At 49.6% G+C, this 17,509-nt stretch overlaps 1 protein-coding gene across 1 annotated transcript in view; it reads right to left on the minus strand.

The window, feature by feature from the left end:
• Window positions 1–5,524: 5,524 nt before the first annotated feature.
• LOC130480341 (cGMP-dependent protein kinase 2-like) overlaps window positions 5,525–17,509 on the minus strand; it is a 31,797-nt gene continuing 19,812 nt past the window's right edge. Inside the window, exons 13-20 of the mRNA XM_056852823.1 lie at window positions 15,481–15,623; window positions 14,225–14,314; window positions 12,339–12,480; window positions 11,345–11,508; window positions 10,246–10,362; window positions 9,014–9,076; window positions 7,219–7,294; window positions 5,525–5,724 (exon numbers count right to left, since the gene is read on the minus strand). Coding sequence (XP_056708801.1) covers window positions 5,638–5,724; window positions 7,219–7,294; window positions 9,014–9,076; window positions 10,246–10,362; window positions 11,345–11,508; window positions 12,339–12,480; window positions 14,225–14,314; window positions 15,481–15,623 — 882 coding nt within the window. The 3' untranslated portion in view covers window positions 5,525–5,637. The remainder of the gene's footprint in view (window positions 5,725–7,218; window positions 7,295–9,013; window positions 9,077–10,245; window positions 10,363–11,344; window positions 11,509–12,338; window positions 12,481–14,224; window positions 14,315–15,480; window positions 15,624–17,509) is intronic.

Below are 17,509 nucleotides of genomic sequence, written 5' to 3' on the forward strand. Positions count from 1 at the left end.
GTTGATGCTGTCGATAAATATTGTGCAAAGAAAGGAAGGCTTAGGAGGCAAGATCAGTCTCGGAGATAATGAGCTTGAGATGGCAGACAGACATTGAAGTGTAAATATCAGACCAATTATTGGAGATACAGGGTTAGACAGATTGAGAGAAAGTTCAAAGCTGGGGGAGAGATTTGACAACACCAGTTCTGGGTTTGATTGAAAGTATCGGTATTGAAATTGGTGTTTGATGAGGTCACCCAATGGCAAATAAAAAAAGGCCAAGAACAGCACTCCAGGGGACCACATCAGAGCGAGGCAAACAGCATCCCTCTGTGAAAGACCAAGGCATAGTAGACTGGAAAAGAACAGGCTGACAGTCACAGAAACCGAGGACAGAAGGATGCTGAAGCAGGAGAAGGTGAACAGCAGCATCCAAAGGAGCCACTAGGTTGAGATTTCATCACATTTTTCAGCAAATAAAAAATCTCCCTGGATTTTGATGAGAGACTTTTCAGTGGCGTGTAGAAGAGAAGCAGCTGATGGGAACAAACAGAACTCTTGGGTGGAGAGGTAGAGGGTGGAAGGAAACCTTCTGCAGGCAGTAGGTAGAAGAGGTAAACAGCATGTTGGAACGTGGTAAGGAATGATGGCAGCCAGAAGCTGGGAGGGGAAAGGATCTAGGGGACATGGAGTAGGGTTGCCAACTACCAGGTAATAGCTGGAGATCCTCTGCTATTATAACTGATCTCTAGCCGATAGAGATCAGTTCACCTGGAGAAAATGGCCGCTTTGGCCATTGCACTCTTTGGCATTGAAGTCCCTCCCCTCCCCAAACCCCGCCCTCCTCAGGCTCTGCCCCAAAAACCTCCCGCCTGTTGCAAAAAGGGACCTGGCAACCCTAACATGGAGGCATTGGACAAGATCAACAATGGCTGCACCCACATAGCAAGGCTGTTGCTTTTGCCGCCAGTGTGAATGCAGAGGGGTGCGCATTGGCAGGGGAGCTTTCCCACTCGTGGAGGGTGCCGGGCACTTTCCTGTCCGCTCCCCTCAGCCCCCATTTCCCCTGCATTTTCTACCTGCTTTGGCACTGGTGGGCTGTTCCCAATTGTTAAGAGCATCCTCTGGTGGTACAGCAGAAAGCAAGCGGAGGAAATGCCCCAAACAATGGGTGGGTCATCAAGGAGAAAGATGGGGCAGAGGAAGGTGACCCAGGCACCTTGGTTCGCCATAAACATTTTGAGGTGTGTGTGTGGGGGGTAATTCAACATTAAGGGGGGTGTTTTGAAGGTCGAGGGATGGGAATTGGTAGACGCTGAATGGTAACTACCACCGTTGTTGTTCCTTTCAGGGACAGATGTGGAGGGGAAGGGTGGTAGATAGGGCTGTCAGCTCTGGGTTGGGAAATTCCTAGAGATTGGGGGGGGTTGAGCCTGAGGAGGGACCTCAGCAGGATATAATGCCATAGAGTCCACCCTCCAAAGCAGCTGTTTTCCCCATAGGGTTGCCAGGTCCCTCTTTGCCCCCGGCGGGAGGTTTTTGAGGCAGAGTCGGAGGAGGGTGGGGTTTGGGGAGGGGAGGGACTTCAATGCCATAGAGTCCAATTGCCAAAGCGGCCATTTTCTTCAGGTAAACTGATCTCTATCGGCTGGAGATCAATTGTAATAGCAGATCCCCAGGTAGCACCTGGCGGTTGGCAACCCTATTTCCCCAGGTCAACTGATCTCTGTCGTCTGGAGATCAGATGTAATTCCAGGAGATCTCCAGGTCCCACCTTAAGGTTGGCAAGCCTAGTAGTAGAGGAGAGCATGGCAGAAATAGGACCTCAAAGGTGGGCTGGTGCCAACAATGACCTACTTAGAACAGGTTATGAGAACAAGACAGCCAGCAAGCCGTGTACAAGGCAGTTCCAGCATTAGTTGGAAACTCTGGAGAAAGGGGACGTGGAGCCTACCAGCAATAAAATGGTGTGTGTGTGTGTGTGGTGGGGGGAGGTTTTCCTTTAGGAATCTGACAGCTGCTTCAAGGAGAGCTTTTATTAATCTTAGTTTACCTTGGAAACGAGTCAAACGGAGTTGATAAGCACCCTTGAGGCTGAAGCACTCTCGTCCTCTTGGAAGCAGAAGATGTTTCCGGGTGTTGTTTGATCCCAGGCAACATCTTTTTAAAGATTTTGAAGTGTTTCCCTTTGAAGCTGTGCCTAACTGCACTCAGCTCCCACGGTGGGTGTCAATATTCCACGTGCAAAAACAGGTGGAGAGCGCACATGAGAAATGCCTTGTTCTAGGCACCGTCCCCCAACGTGTGAAGAGCATCATGGCTAAGAGACGAAGCTGCCCGTTCCGCCTCTGCCCCTAGTGCAGCAAGGAGGCCTTTGGACAAGCCTCTCGATGCCTCCCACCTCGATCTGCCATATGGGGATGATATCAGCCTACCTTAAAGGATTGTTGTGACAATTACAAGATCATGTAAGTGCTTTAAACACATGGACATGCTATCATTTCCAGTTACCATTCCATTCCTTCACCTAGTGCTATTTTGTGGGTTTTTTCCCTCAGCACATTATGGAGCCGAGCTACACTATTGGCTGTGTCTGCCTGGACTTTCCTCCCTGCTTTTGCTTCCTACTTGGGTACTGGTTTTGGGAAGCATCTATGCAATGTCACTCATTTTCCAGGTATTCCCCACCCTTGCAATGCTCTGCTCCAAACTTGCTTTACTACAACCTTTCCTGAAAGAATGCAGTCCAAGCAAGTGAGCAAACCATCTGGCTCAGAAGGTGGCATTTTTCAGCCCTTCACAGTTACCATTTTCCCTGCCAGATGGCTTTTTCTGGAAATAAACAATTGCTATAACAATTACTGAATGCACCTGAAAGGAAGATGCCCCTAAATAACCCCTAAAGGAGATTATATGCAAAAAATTATTGTACATACCTGCAACTTGCATGCAAGTGTAAGATTACCCCCTTTCCCCATTTGTCTTGTCACAGCTCCTGGGAAAAACCTAGTCTTCCTTTCGGATAAATAGGGGTACCATTTGTTTTGTAAAAGAGCCTGTTACCACACCCCCAGAAATACTTGAACATACATTCAGATTAACCAGGGGGGATAGTTTGCATGTTTGGGCAGGGAACCCAAAATCAGGCTCTTTTACCTAAAGGGGTGACTGTGAATAGCATGTTTTAGTAGGGAAAAGATGACAAGAGACCTGATTTAAATATTCAAAAAGGAATATAGAGATTATTGAGGAATTTAATAGTTGGGGGAAGGAGAATTATCCTAACTAAATACTAGCAGTACTAAATCAAAGCACAGACAAATAACACATTCCTAACTAACAATATAACAGCAACAACGAAAATGAATCAGAGCTACTCCAGTTTGGAGCAAGAGTTACTCTATAAACTAAAGGTGTAAATGTAGGGAAATGGGACAGAGAAGTGAACTGTTGTGACAGAGGTGTCCAGTTTTGCAAATGTGAGGCCTAAATAGCAGAGAGAAGCAAAATACCAGTTTTCTGTGGTGTGCAATGTGGGTCAGAAAATAAAGGGAGAAAATGAAGGGAGTGAAGGTATACCTGGCCTGGTCTGCAAAGAAATCAGATGGAAGAAGGAGGGATCTAGTATGTTGGGAGCCTGGCTTGCAGTCCATGTGTTAACCAGGAGGCCGAAGTTGGTTCCCAGTTCATTCCCAGTTCCTTATTCACATTTCCTAGTTTCTGAATGACATTGAGGACAATTTAAAAGGAACTGGGAACCAACTCCAGCCTCCTGCGTTAACCCATGTCAGACTCAATTACTGGCTCTAAAGCCAGGCTAGTTATACTGTTTTTGGCCCATAACATAAAATGGGTGCTTTTCAGGAAACCAGGCTAGTTATGGCAGAGGATAAAGGAATATCTGAGAGTTGGACAACTTATCAGGAGAAAACTATAGGAGTAAATGGCACTGGGGAAGGGCGACAGAGTGAGAAGTTTTTGATTGAACTATAATTCAGGATTACAAAACTGGAGACACGAAGCTGAGTCATGTATTCAGCAGGAAATGTGGGGACAATGGGAAGATTCGAATCAGAGGTTCCAGACTGTCCCAGGGCAGAATGTCTGAAGTGCGTTAATGGCCAGTGATTGCAAGATTCTCTGTGAGACACAAAACATGTCCTTTGTGTGTCTCATGGGACTTCCTCACGTTGTTACACATACAGTACATACGTTCAGGCTGGGAGGGAGGGGTGTGCCAATTAAAGGGGGGCTGGCAACAAGCCCTGAGATGTTACTACAGGGGGAAAGGCAGCCGATGGAAGAAAGTGTGCAAAGAAGTCCCTTGCAAATGCTCCAATGGCAAGCAAAGCAAATGCCTCTGTGCTTGAAGTGGCAATGGACACACAACAGAGAATCCTTGCTGTGTGGAAGGAGCCATAATGCAAGGGCCAGCGTGGCGTAGTGGTTAAGAGTGGTGGGTTCTAATCTGGAGAACTGGGTTTGATTCCCCACTCCTCCACATGAAGCCTGCTGGGTGACCTTGGGCCAGTCACAGTTCTCTCCAAACTCTCTCAACCCCACCCACCTCACAAGGTGTCTGTTGTAGTGTGGGGAGGGGGATTGTAAGCCACTTTGAGACTCCTTAAAGGGAGAGAAAAATGGGATATAAAAACAAACCATTCTTCTTATAGGCAATCCTGCCCATTCCCCTATTGCAGTGGTGTGCTAACTCAAGACCATTTTTGAAGGGGGGAATGGTCCTATGATGCTGGGGGGGTGGCGGGGAAGCAAAGAACTCCCATACCAAGGAAAGGTATGGGACCAAGTCTTCCCATACTGACCCAAGTCCACCCCCCGCCCCGTCTTCCACAACACATAGTTAAATTGTGGCAATGCCTGCCAACTTGGAAGGCTTTAAGAGGGGAGTGGACATGTCCATGGAGGAGAGGGCTATTCATGGCTTCTAGTTAAAATGGGTACTAGTCATGATGCGTACCTATTCTCTCCAGTGTCAGAGGAGCATGTCCATTATATTAGGTGCTTTGGAACACAGGCAGGATAATGCTCCTGCAGTCGTCTTGTTTGTGGGCTTCCCAGAGGCACATGGTTGGCCACTATGTGAACAGACTGCTGGACTTGATGAGTCTTGGTCTGATCCAGCATGGCTTTCCTTATGTTCTAATTATGCCTGCAGCACACACCACTTACAAGACCAACACAAAACAGGCTCTGAGGAGACCTCCAAAGCCTCCCTGGGCCCCCTGCAGGGAAAGTTCGGGCATTCTGCTGCCTACTGCCAGCCATCTGGGATCCAGGCACGAAGCAACCGAGACCACCCCAGTTTCGTAAAACTCTTTATTCTGCACACTGAGCAGCACAAAAAGCAGAAGGACCTGCCCCTCTCACAGTGACTTCACCCACTGCCACAGTCTCACAGAGAAGGCAGAGGGAGACGGGGAAGGACAGGGAGAGAGGACGGGCACAACCGGGAGGCAGCCAAGGGCAGCCGTCTCCCTGGGAGCAGCAGCAGCAGCATCACCACCACGGGGGGAGGGGGGAGGAGGGGGGGGCTGCTGGGGTTACTCCAGTAAGCTCTATTTTCCAAGTTCCTATCCAGGCCATGGGGTGGGGGGTAGCCTCCAGACAGGCCTTTTGTCCATCACTTCCAGGAGCTCAGAAGTCTTCGTCCCAGCCGGAAAACTCCTCTTCGGGCACCTGCCCCGAAGCAGAATACCGCCGGAAGTTGATGTAGGGGTAGCCCTGGAGGGGGGGGGGGGGAGAAAACGCAGGGAGTAGATGGGACAGCACCTGAGCCATGGAGGGGGGTAGGGAGAAGGAAGGGGGTAAAAATAAAGGAAGATGTCCCCCAAAGTACCTTTGCCATTAAAGCGTTGGAATGGTGTGATTCTACACTGTAAGAAATGCCCTGAGCTGGATGGCCCGGGCTAGCCCGATCTTGTCAGCTCTCAGAAGCTAAGCAGGGTTGGCCCTGCCAACTTGGACAGGAGACCGCCAAGGAACCCCCAGGATTGCTGCACGGGGGCAGGCAATGGAAGACCTCTGAACATCTCTTGCCTTGAAAACCCCAAGGGGTCGCTATAAGCCAGCTGTGACTTGACGACACTGTCCACTACCAAGAAATGAAGGACCCCCTTCTCCTGTGCAGATCAGCCCATCAAGTAAGATTGTCCTCACAAACCCCAGGGGTGAGAGCCAGCTCTCTCAGAGGTGGCCCCTCCCCTTTGGAACATCCCCCCCCCCTTGAGTCTAGGATTGCCAACAGGCCTGAAGGAATATCCTGCTCCTTCAGCAGTGGTGTGATGTGTGGAAATAGGCAGCGGAAGCTTTTTTAGGACGTGAAGGTCAATGACATGGAAGTTATTTATTTCATTTCTATCCCACCCCCTTCCCGTCGCACCTGGTAAGTAATATCCCATTAAGCCTCTCTTAAAAGGACAGAACATTTTTCTCCAGGCCTTCTGGCAACCCCTTACTGTTGTTTAGGCACTAGGTAGAAAGTTTTTAACAAAACCTATGCTTTTAACTGAGGAGATTCCATCTTTGTTAGTTATTCACAGCCCACTTCTAGCCTGAGGACTTTTATGAATATAATTTTAGTTTGCTGAAAGTTACCAACCTCCAGGTGGCGGCTGGCGATCTCCAGCTATTACAACTGATCTCCAGGCGATAGAAATCAGTTCCCCTGGAGAAAATGGCAACTTTGGCAATTGGACTCTGTGGGATTGAAGTGACCTCTACTCCATGCCCAGAGGATGGCCAAGTTGCCCTCCCTCTCACCATCTGCTTAAGGTCATAGAATCAGCATTGCTGACAGATGGCCATCTAACCTCTTCTTAAAAACCTCCAGGGAAGGAGCGCTCACCACCTCCTGAGGAAGCCTGTTCCCCTGAGGAACCGCTATGTTAGAAAAAACAGTTCCAATGGATTCCTGTAGCAGTTTGGAGAGCCTGCCTATTCCCATGGCCATTTGGCAGGAATTGCTGGCTGTTCAGTCATTTCTCAGCACATCCTTGTGGGATGCTCTGCTTCCCATGAAGTTGCAGTCATCTGCCTCTCCAGTGTTTTAATTAGTACCTGGCACAGTAGCGAAGGCCAGAGAGCGGCAGCTTCACTAACTGGGACCAGTTCCTTTCTGGGGCTGTGTTCCCACCCACCCCAGTTCTCTCTGCTATCGGCAGCAAAGGAACCCTTCCGTGTCTTCCGCGTACAGCCTCCGCACCAAACCACTCATACCTGCTTAAGCATTGCCATGGTGGGGGCCTCGAGCTGACGCAGTGCCAGTTTCTTCCAGGAGATGGAGCTAAACCATCTATGGGTAAGGAGGCAAGACGTGAGAGGGGAGACGCACATAAGCCAGGAGATCAAACATTGCCCCAAATCTTGATGCTAGCCCAAACTCCTTAAGGAGTCCTGCTGTACGTTTCCCAGAGCAACAGTTCTCGGACCTCCATCCCCAACAAGACCGCAGCCAGCCTGAATTTCCAGCAATCAGCTCTTGGGCTCCTTCTCTTATGCAACCTTAAATATGAGCATTGAACATATGAAGTTAACCTTCTACAGAAGCAGATCTGCCCACCTGACTCAGTGTTGTCTAGCCTGATTAGGAGGAGCTCTCTGAAGTCTCTGGTAAAGAAGGTTTTTTTTGACCCAGGGCTTGCTATCCAAGACTTAACTGCAGATGCAATGGACCAAATGCAAGTTCTTTTGTATGCAAAGCAGGTGCTTTACCACCCAGCCACAGCCTGACCCCCCCCTTTATTTACTAATTGAGCATATCTTCCTTTCCTGCAAACTATCCACCAGCTTCAATGAGGCATAGTATGAATTCCCAAGCACAATCCGTGTGCAGGTTGAGAAGGCCACAGTAGTCCACTGAGAACTAGTGCAGATGTGTAAGCAAACCTTGGGGCCTCCCCCAAGTTTATGGAGAAACTTGGAAAAATGAAGGCTTAAACCTCCCATGGCGCAGAGTGGTAAGCTGCAGTACTGCAGTCAAAAGCTGTGCTCATGACCTTAGTTCTGTCCCGACAAGTCGGTTTCAGGTAGCCGGCTCAAGGTTGACTCAGCCTTCTGTCCTTCTGAGGTCGGTAAAATGAGTACCCAGCTTGCTGGGGGTAAACTGTAGACGACTGGGGAAGGCACTGGCAAACCACCCCATAAATATTGTCTGCCTAGTAAATGTTGGGATGTGATGTCACCCCATGGTTGAGGAATGACCCCGGTGCTTGCACAGGGGACTACCTTTACCTAAACCCACCCCCATGGAATAGTATCTTTTCCCAGTGACAACAGTGCTTGTGCAAACTTTGGACAGCATTTTTGGGTTGCTATGGCAACCCCTACTGGCACCTGACAATAGATGGGGGGAGCAAGAGAGGGAAATAGACTGAAGGAAAAGACTGGGAGGTTGAGTGATGTGGGAAAAGAGTGGGGGGGGGAGCACAAGGAGTCATAGAGAAAGCAAGCAGGGAAAGTGCAAAAGGGAATGACATTTCCCCTCCCCGCAAGTTCCTTGTGGGTCCCCAGCTTATGTCTTTATCAGGGGGTTGCGTTACGTGGCCTACAAGACCCCAAGTTCTAGAACTCACTACACCCCCCACCTTAAACCCATCTGAAAAGCTCAAGGTTTGATTGCTGGACAAGATGAACGATTGGCCTGATCTACCCAGTAGTTCTTATGCTCTTCCACATATTAACACTCTCCTGACCTAAGCTAACCACATGTCCCCTGTTGTAAGCGTAAATGAGAGGTTAGCGCTTGCAAAGCAAAGAGCCAGCTACGCCCCCACGAGTATAAATCATGTGCTGGAAAATGTTCATTCAAGTAAAGAAAGCAATTTTCAGAAAAGCTTTAACCACTGGAGCTGGTTCACCCCATGTAGCGCAAGGGCTCTTAATAAGATCGCTCGCATACAATAGCTGATAGCGTGCGAAACCTTAGCAGCTTCCTGCATAAGGAGGGAATTGGAAACCCTTTGCCACCACCAGCCCTGTTCCTGGCAGAGAGTGTCTGGCCCAGCAGGCATACCTGTGCTTCCGAACTGCCCGGATCCCGTTGCTGGTACTCCCCAACCGCTGCCCTGGTCGACGCCTGCCAAACAGGGGAGGAAGGAAGGTCAGTGTGTACACCTTTCCTGGAGCTCTGAAATATACTGTTTCGCCTGCTTTAGGTGACTTCGGTCAGGCATCTGAGCTGCAGCAATCTAGGCGGGATGTGGCAAACACATTCCTGCCCTCTACCTCGATGCGATAGTGCTCCTGCCAAATGGGGGAGGAAGGAAGGTCAGTTTGTTCACCTTTCCTGGAGCTCTGAAATACAGGAGGATCCTTTATCGCGACTACTTGTGGTCTGTATTTCAAATATTTGCATATTTTGGAAGATTTGCATATACATAATGAGATATCTTGGGGATGGGACCCAAGTCTAAACACAAAATTGATTTATGTTTTATGTAGGTCTTATGTACACTTTATACACATAGCCTGAATGTAATTTTAAACAATATTTTAAATAATTTTGTGTACATTGAACCATCAGAAAGCAAAATGCTGAAGGCCTGTGAGTAATGTGTGCATGCCGGCTCAAAAAGTCTGGTTTTTGGATCAGTACGGATATCCGGATAAGGGATATAAACCTGTATATACTTTTTCACCTGCTTTAGATGACTTCAGTTATGCATCTGAACTGCAGCAATCTAAGCAGGGTGTGGTAAACACATTCCTGCCCTATACCTCCATGCAATACTGCCCATTCTCATGGCACCAAGTTTGCTTTGGCCATTGATGCAGGGTCACTTTTTTATGGTCCCGAAGCAAAAGGAGAAATTCCACCACCCCCCCACTCGCCTACTCCTTAGTTCCTTCCATTAGCAACCGCTGTTTGCATAGCTAACGCGCGGCTGTGATTTTGCATGCTTCCTTGAGGGGATTCTTTGAGGCAGGGGCAGAGCAAACACAAAAGGTCACGTTAAAGGGGCTCTTAAGAAATGCGAAGCAGGTTGCAGTCACTTCCTAAATGAGGGTTCAGTATATGTATATATGTATATATATGTGTGTGTGTGTGTGTGTGTGTGTGTGTGTGTGTGTGTGCAAGGGCAATTCAGCCTGGAATGCGCTGCTAATTGCCAAGCATAAATGGCCTTTGTGTGAATGAACCTCTGTGTTGCATACATTTGACCAGCTCCTCCCTGCCCAGGCCAGATCTGTTCCACCCGTATCCCCTTGCAGCCCTGGAGAGCAGGTAGCAGTGGGGAGAGGCACCTGCAAAGCTTGGCCACGAGGGAGCAGGCAGCATCACTCACAAACACAGGGAAAGAGAAGACTCCGTCCAGGATCTTGCTGTAAGTCTTTTGAGGCTCAGGACTGTGGAACGGGGGTCTGTGGGAAAATACGGAGGGGAGGGGAGGATTAGTGCTGACCGACCGTGGGCAGCCTGACCGGCTCAAACCCACCCTTCTTGTTTGGCATTGGCTGGAAGGACTCTGAAGTTTCCATCACAGGAGGGGGTAAAACAATCTCCTCCAGAAGTGCAGCTATTATAGGCTCCGCTCCCACCCACCATCTCCCCTCCCATGAACCTAGCAAGCTGCTCAGCGTGTGCAGGAATGTGTTTCCATCTTAATGCTGCCTTTGAGTTGCAGCACAGCGTAGCTGGAGTAAGAGCCCTCAGCCACAGGGACCACCGTGAGCTTCACTGGGGACAGAGTCAGCCCTCCAGCCTCAGGGATCCAGGCAAAGGGCACATGAGGCTTTGGCTAGAGCCAGCTGATGGTCCTACTGTACCCTTCACATGCACAGGGGGCTTTGTTTCTCTGGTGCCTGCAGTGCTTCATTCATAGAATCATAGAGCTGGAAGGGACCACCAGGGTCATCTAGTCCAACCCCCTGCACGATGCAGGAAATTCACAACTACCTCCCCCATACTCCCAGTGACCCCTACTCCATGCCCAAAAGATGGCAAAAAAAAAAAAAAAACCTCCAGGATCCCTGGCCAATCTGGCTTGGAGGAAAATTGCTTCCTGACCCCAAAATGGCAATCGGCACTACCCTGGGCATGCAAGAAAGGGCCATGAGAGCCAAACATTGACACAAACATTCCTGCCCTCTCTTTCATGATCTGCCTAAGTTCACAGAATCAGGATTGCTGACTGATGGCCATCTAGCCTCTGCTTAAAAACTTCCAAGGGAGGAGAGCTCACCACCTCCTGAGGAAGCCTGTTCCACTGAGGAACCACTCTGACTGTCAGAAAGTTCTTCCTAATATTTCTCAGCATCAGCAATGCAGAGGGAAGGGGAGAAAATCTGCAGTTCAGAAAGGAACCCACTCCAATTCTGGGGGGCGGGGGGAGAAGAGCCTCACCGTCCCACAATCATTTCAAAGATGAGCACCCCAAGCATCCAAAAGTCCACAGCATAGTCATGCCCTTCGTGGCGCAGGATCTCAGGCGCCAAGTACTCGGGAGTCCCACAGAAGGAGTAGGTCTTCTCGCCAGGCTTCAGAGTTTTGGCAAAGCCAAAGTCCACCTGCAAAGAAAGAGGAATGGGGAGCATTAGAAAGAGTTCAACAGGCATGTAGTCTCCACCTGACCCCCCCACCCCCACCATTTTGTTTGTAGGGGAAGGGCCGTGGCTAAGTGGTAGAGCATCTGCTTGGCATGCAGAAGGTCCCAGCATCTCCAGTTAAAGGGACTAGGCAAGTAGGTGATGTGAAAGGCCTCTACCTGAGACCCTGGAGAGCTGCTGCCAGTCTGAGTAGACAATACTGACTTTGATGGACCAAGGGCCTGATTTAGTAGAAGGCAGCTTCATGTGATCTGCTCTCTGCCCCCACCAACATGGGGCCGAGTGCTGTTGTACCCAGGTAATCATAACCTGCGTCCAGCCCCAACCCCTAGCAGCGCTCTTTTACAGAGGCACTTTACTCCAGCAAGACTTTACTGGAAACGGGTGCGAGGTTAGGGTTGCCAGCTTTGGGTTGTGAAATACCTGGAGATTTTTGGGGGGTAGCCTAAGGAGGGTGGGGTTTGGAGAGGGGAGAGGCTTCAATGCCATAAAGCCCAATTGCCAAAGCGGCCATTTTCCCCAGGTGAACTGATTTCTATCAGCTGTAGATCAGTTGTGATAGCAGCAGATCTCCAGCTACTACCTAGAGGCTGGCAACCCTGTGCAAGGTCCAAAGCCTCTTTCCCATGCCCGTCATTTAAAATATTTATTCTGAATACATTCTCCCTTGCCACCGTTTATAGTTCATCCACCCTCACAGGAGCAGGTCTTCCAACGTAGATGTACAGGGTGTTTTCCAAGGGGGCCTGGGCCCCAGGGCCAAGCGCTTCCACCCCACCCTGTGCCTTTACCAGCTTCACATAGCCCTTTGCATCCAACATCAAGTTCTCAGGTTTCAGGTCGCGGTAGACAATGCCCTGGTTGTGCAGGTAGTCTAAGGCCTCAACGACGCAGGCAGAGCAGAAGACGGCCACAGGCTCCGAGAAGTAGCGGCTGGAGAGATAATCGGTGGTTAATAAGCAAGACTCAGACTTCCAATAATAGATGTAGTAATAGCTTAATCCCTTTCCCCCGCCAGATCCACAGGAATGTTTTTCAGGAGCAGAAGCGGCCTCAAGGACGTGAGGAGTATGAATAGCCACCCACAGTTATTTTCTTTATTTATAGACCATCTTTCTGATGCTTCAGGTGGATTACATATATACACTTTTGTTTTAGAAGGAAGTCATTAAGTTGAAGACTAAGTGGAACCCATACATTAATTGGGTGAAAAGTGGAGAAGCCAACGAAGAGACTTTAGTAAAACTAAAAAGGCTATGCTCATGGCTGAAAATATGAAATTATGGACTGGTCCGTGGGGGGGGGGGGGAAAGGGGGAAAATTTGTATTGGAAGAAGGAAAGTGTAAATTGTAATTATAAAGGTATGGAGATGTAAAATGACTTCCAATGCAATAAAAAAAGAATTAAAAAAAGAAGAAGGACGTCATTAACATTCTCATTATCCTTAAAGGGGGCAAGGGACCCTCCTGCTTGGCATGGCTCAGTGCTTAAAGTGCCAGAAAAGGCTCTGGGAGACCCAGATTCAAGTCTCCACCGTACCACAGAAGCTCACTGGTATGACCCTGGTTCAGGGATGCTCTCAGCCTAACCTACCTCACAAGGCTGTCGCAAGGGTGGAATGGAAGGTAGAACAATTCTTTGGAGCGGGCAGGATAAAAATATAAATAGAGCTTGGTTTAAAGGGAGTTTGGCCTTCCTGTTCGCGGGGGGGGGGGTTATCAATGGGCCTGAAGGTGACGCTAGTCCCGCTGCCCTGCTTTTTGCCCAGAGCTTCAGAGGATGCAGCCACCTTCCCCTTCCCTCTCTTCAGGCTTCTTCCTCACACAGAGATAGGGTTGCCAACCTCCAGGTGGTGAGCAAACCGAAAAAAATGGTACAGCATTGTATGGGACACGTACCATTTGATCCCACTTTGGAGGATCGTTTCAGCATTCATTTGTGGAGGCATTTTAAGATCCTTGTATATGATTTTCCATGCTTGCTATTCTTTATGTATGTGATATATTGACTGCTATAATACTGAATGACTTACTCTTTGCTTGATATTCTTTATGTATGAGTTATAATACATGCCATAATAGTGAAAGAGTCTAGGCTTATGTTTAGATCACTTGTTTGTGGCTTGTGTCTATTATATTATTTTTTCGGTTTGCTCAGTTTAATAACAGCACACGTCTCTTAGCATAACCTCCAGGTGGTGGCTGGAGATCTCCTGCTATTACAACTGATCTCCAGGCGACAGAGATCAGTTCCCCTGGAGAAAATGGCTGCTTTGGAAGGTGGACTCTATGGCATTATTAGGGTTGCCTATTTTGCCATCGGTGGGAGGTTTTGGGGGCGGACCCTGAGGAGGGCAGGGTTTGGGGAGGGGAGGGACTTCAATGCCACAGAGTCCAATTGCCAAAGCGGCCATTTTCTCCAGGGGAACTAATCTCTTTTGGCTGGAGATCAATTGTAATAGTGGGAGATCTCCAGCTAGTAACTGGAGGTTGGCAACCCTAGGCATTATGCTCCACTGAAACCCTTCCCCTCCCCTCCCCAAACCCTGCCCTCCTCGGATTCCACTCGCAAAATCTCCAGATATTTTCCAACCCGAAGCTGGCAACCTTACACACAGACCACCCCCACTGCTATTTTTGCCCCACGATCCCCCCCATCCCAGTTGCCTCTCCATACGCTTCACGCAGCTTGGCCCACAGCTCGCCGCCTTGGCAGAACTCCAGCAGCAGGTAGACATGGCGGCTGTCACGGAAGGTCCCATATAACCTGGAAAGGCGGGTGGGGGGGAGAGGATGCAGTAAATTAGCCTGGGTGGGTAGGGGCTTCTCAGGATCCCCACCAAGATGAAGGCACAACTCCTTCCCCACAGATTCAAGTGGTTGGCCCCCTCACACCCAACCAGAACCATCCGTAAGTCCGGATTCCAGATCACCCTTCACGTCAAATGCTTCCAGAGTGTATGCACACATCCCAAAGGAAACAGCTGTGTGACTGAGTACATGTAGTACATGCTAGCAAAAATGGATACTCGTCATGATGCATACCTATTCTCTCCAGGATCAGAGGAGCATTCTGATTATATTAGGTGCTGTGGAGCACAGGCAGGACAATGCTGCTGCACTCGTCTTGTTTGTGGGCTTCCTAGAGGCACCTGGTTGGCCACTGTGTGAACAGACTGCTGGGCTTGATGGGCCTGGGTCTGATCCAGCAGGGCCTTTCTTATGTTCTTATGCTGGGAGCTCAAATCGGAAGTTTGGATTCTGATTGACACAGGGCCAGGTCGAGAGAGGTGAATTCTGGAGTTCTGCATTTCTCAGGTATCAACAGGCCTGATTTGGGTCAGCACATGACATGCAGGGGAAAGGTCTTTCACCTCCCATCTGCGCTAGTTCCCCGACCTGAAACAGCCCTGGGGAGCTGCTGTTGGCCCTGTGGGTGTTTCATGTATATTGATGACCTGCAAATTATGTTTCCCAAATGGAACACACAGGGTCTCCTGGAATTGCCAACGTCCAGGTGGGGTCTGAAGTTTCCCCCTGGAGAAAATGGAGACTTCAGGGAAGCTGACTCTAAGCTATCATATCCCCATTCCGAACTCAGCTTTCCCTTGGCACGGCCACCAAATCTCCAGAAATTTAACAAGCTAGAGTTGGCAACCCTAGCATCTCCCATTTCAAGTCAGGAAAGCGGTACGGGGTGAGATCTAAGCCTGTGCACCACAGACCCAATCTGAACCCATGTGCACCTAGGAAGTAGAGTGCCGCAAAGCACATCACTCGACCTGACCCTGGGACATACCCAGGGAAAATGTTTAGTTAGACCATAAAACCAACCTCAGTATGATCCAAGGGACTGCTTACTCTTTGAAGCTGGGAAGTGTAAGAGGGCCAACCGCCCCACCCCTTCCTCCTTTGCCCCACTGAGTTCCCCACCTGACAATGAAGGGACAGTGGCTCTCCTGTAGCACCTTCTTCTCCATCAGAACATGCTCCTGCTGGCGCTTCTGCACAATGTGGTCCTTGCGCAGGCGCTTGAGAGCAAAGAAATGGTCCTCGCCCTCATTTGTGTATCGAACCTGGGCAGGGAGGGGAAAGAAACATGGCACAAAGAGGCCATCTGCAGAGAGTCATTTGCAAGCCCAAGCATTTCCTGACCTGGTTGGTAGCAGCATAGTCAGAGACCTGGCCCTTGGAGGACAAGTCAAGAAGAGATGACCAGGTCACCCGGGAAGAATACTTGCAGCCATGACTGCCATGCCCAGGCAGGTACACATGCCAACAGATGGGGAGATCCCCTGTGGAGCCTTAACCTGTAAGCACCTGGCTGCCAAGATACAGGGAAGGCCATCAGAGGGGGTCAGCCCAGCCAGAGCAGGAAATTCGTGCTCCACTTCGCCTTGGGATGGGTAGGCGGAACTGACAGTCCATTCCTGAGCCTTTGGCGACCGGGGACAGCGTGGCTGCGGCGCCTCCAAAGCTGTTTCCCGGCCGCCAAAAAGCTTTAAAAAGCCTTAATATTTTTTTTGTGTGAAAATGAGGCATTTTGCCCCATTGAAAACAGCTGCGCCAGCAAAAACCTGGTGCAGCAACACTGTTCTGGAGGCGGTGTTCCTGGCCTGAAAGGGGTCAGGAAGCTGCCTACAGGCAGCTCCCCACCCCCCGGGCATGCCCTGGGAACACTTCCCCGGGATGCTGGTGCGGGGCTTTGCGCCGGTGGTAACTTGCACTTTCAGGTAACAGTAACCATGGGCACTAGGAGCAGGTGTGCCAAGCTGGCCTTCATTACCCAGAATTCAGCAGTCCAAGACATTCAAATACACTGGGTGGAATTGGGACTGTCACACACTCTCAGTTTAACCTACCTCACAGGGATGTTGTGAGAATAAAATGGAGGAAAGGAGAACAATGTAAGCCGTTTTGGGTCCCCATTGGGGAAAAAGGCAGAGTATAAAGTAAATACAATTAAATATAACTCAGCTGTGGTCAATAAACAGCGGTTTGGAGCAATCCACAGTCAAGATAGGAGAGTTTTGTTTTTTTGCAACACCAGTGAAGGACACATCACATGGTCATTTCACTTGCCTAATGCAGGACTTATCACTACAGCCAGTATCCTAGGACTTCTTAAAACCCTTTTGTTTATAATCCAATTGGTTATAGAATCACAGAATATAATCATAGAATTCTAGAGTTGGAAGGGACCACCAGGGTCATCTAGTCCAACCCCCTGCACAATGCAGGAAATTCACAACTACCTCCCCCATACACACACCCAGGGACCCCTACTTCATGCCCAGAAGAGGGCCAAGGTGCCCTCCTTCTTATCATCTGCTTAAGGTCATAAAATCAGCATTGCTGATTCTTAAAAACCTCCAGGGAAGGAGAGCTTACCACCTCCCGAGTGAAGTGCTAATATGTCAGGCAACCCCCTCTTGGGATTTTAAATCACTGCCTTCTTCATGGGGAAACCAAGAGGCAGGACTAATGCTAACCCAAAGGGACTCCAGTCAGTAGTTCTGGTGGGCCTGCTTAGGCACATGGGAGACGAGTAGGGTTGCAAGATCCGGGAGGGAAAATACCTGGAGTTTTTAGGGGTGGAGCTTGAGCAGGGCAGGCTTTGGAGAGGGGGGGACTTCAATGGGGCATCAAGTCAAAATGTTAGGGTTGCCAGGTGAGTGGTTTTGGCGGGCAATTGCCCGCCAATCCACTGGGCTACTCAGGAGCAGGGAATGCACGCACACAACACAATTATGTCACTTCTGGGTTTGTCCCCAAAAGCAGCACATCACCACGACCACTTTGGCACTCAAACCCCCGCCAGCATTTTGGGGGTTTGAATGCTAAAGCAGCTGCAGCAATGCAGCACTTCTGGGGGTAAACCTGGAAATGAAGTAATCTCATCGAGCGGGTGCAATCGCCCCACCTCTGCCCCCCCAAAAACCTCCTGCCAATGGAGAGGCGG

The sequence above is a fragment of the Euleptes europaea genome, chromosome 7, assembly GCF_029931775.1.
Source record: "Euleptes europaea isolate rEulEur1 chromosome 7, rEulEur1.hap1, whole genome shotgun sequence".
NCBI lineage: Eukaryota > Metazoa > Chordata > Lepidosauria > Squamata > Sphaerodactylidae > Euleptes > Euleptes europaea.